The sequence below is a fragment of the Octopus bimaculoides genome, chromosome 28 (genome assembly GCF_001194135.2).
Source record: "Octopus bimaculoides isolate UCB-OBI-ISO-001 chromosome 28, ASM119413v2, whole genome shotgun sequence".
Classification (NCBI taxonomy): domain Eukaryota; kingdom Metazoa; phylum Mollusca; class Cephalopoda; order Octopoda; family Octopodidae; genus Octopus; species Octopus bimaculoides.
The window spans coordinates 6,662,221-6,663,285 of record NC_069008.1 but is presented as its reverse complement, the minus strand read 5'-3'; the positions used below and the strand labels follow the sequence as shown (position 1 = coordinate 6,663,285).

Here is a 1,065-nt window from a genome sequence, read left to right as displayed (position 1 = left end):
AGGGTTTTAGTCGAATAAATATATATATATATATATATATATATATATATATGTGTAATTGTTCAGTTTAGTTATATATATAAAAAAAGTAAATAAAAATTAAGGGAGAGACAAGTAGTTAAAGAAGCAAAGGGACATTGGTATAGAGAGAGTCTCAAGAAAGTGCTTTTTGGTCGAAATACCTGACCGCACAGAAGAAACTTTAACTGAGCTGAAACAAAGTTGGATTTTGACTGGGTCTCACACAGTCAGCGATGGATGGCGAGCATGTGATAACATCAGTATCCTCAGTGGTGGTGCCTACGCGCACGAGGTGATTATACACCGACCACATTTGGTTCATCCTCATGATCAAGACGTCCACGCATAAAATGTGGAAAATATGTGAATGCGGGTGAAACGGAAGTTGAAACGACAGTTTGGGACACCGGACGAATTGTTTATTTCATATCTGCATGAGTTTCTCTGAAGAGACATTTGTTCACTTTCAGGTGGCCATCGCCAGTCTTTATGCTGTATAAAAAGTACTTCATTTACTACTTATCTCTCCTTAACTTTATTTACTTTTATATAAGCTGAACAATTACCATATATATACCGCGTATGTATATATATATATATACATATATATATACGGTGGGCTTCTTTCAGTTTCCGCCCACCAAATCCACTCACAAAGCTTTAGCCGGTCTGAGTCTTATAGTAGAAAACACTTGGCTTGGGTGAAACGCAATGAGACTGAATCTAGAACCATGTGGTTGAGAAACTATTACTCGTTGTGCCCAACAAAAAAAAAAACAAAAACACGATATAAAACCAAATATTGATATATAAACACACACACACACACAAACAGATATGGAGGTGGGAAATGAACCCGTGTCCACAGTTACAAAAGAGAACGGCGGTAACTTACAGTTAAATCTGACATTACGTACAGCTCCTTGTTTACAATCAAATGTAATATTCAATTTATCAACGTATGTGTTTAATGAGGAAGACGACATCTTTCCCCCGTATATATATATATATGGCAAGATATATATATATATATATATATATATA

At 35.3% G+C, this 1,065-nt stretch overlaps 1 protein-coding gene across 1 annotated transcript in view; it reads right to left on the bottom strand.

Moving 5' to 3' along the window:
- The window catches only part of LOC106871384 (WD repeat domain-containing protein 83), a 21,936-nt gene extending 20,892 nt beyond the window's left edge, over window positions 1–1,044 (bottom strand). The window contains exon 1 of the mRNA XM_014917805.2: window positions 917–1,044. Coding sequence (XP_014773291.2) covers window positions 917–1,007 — 91 coding nt within the window. The 5' untranslated portion in view covers window positions 1,008–1,044. The remainder of the gene's footprint in view (window positions 1–916) is intronic.
- Between the last annotated feature and the right edge of the window lie 21 nt (window positions 1,045–1,065).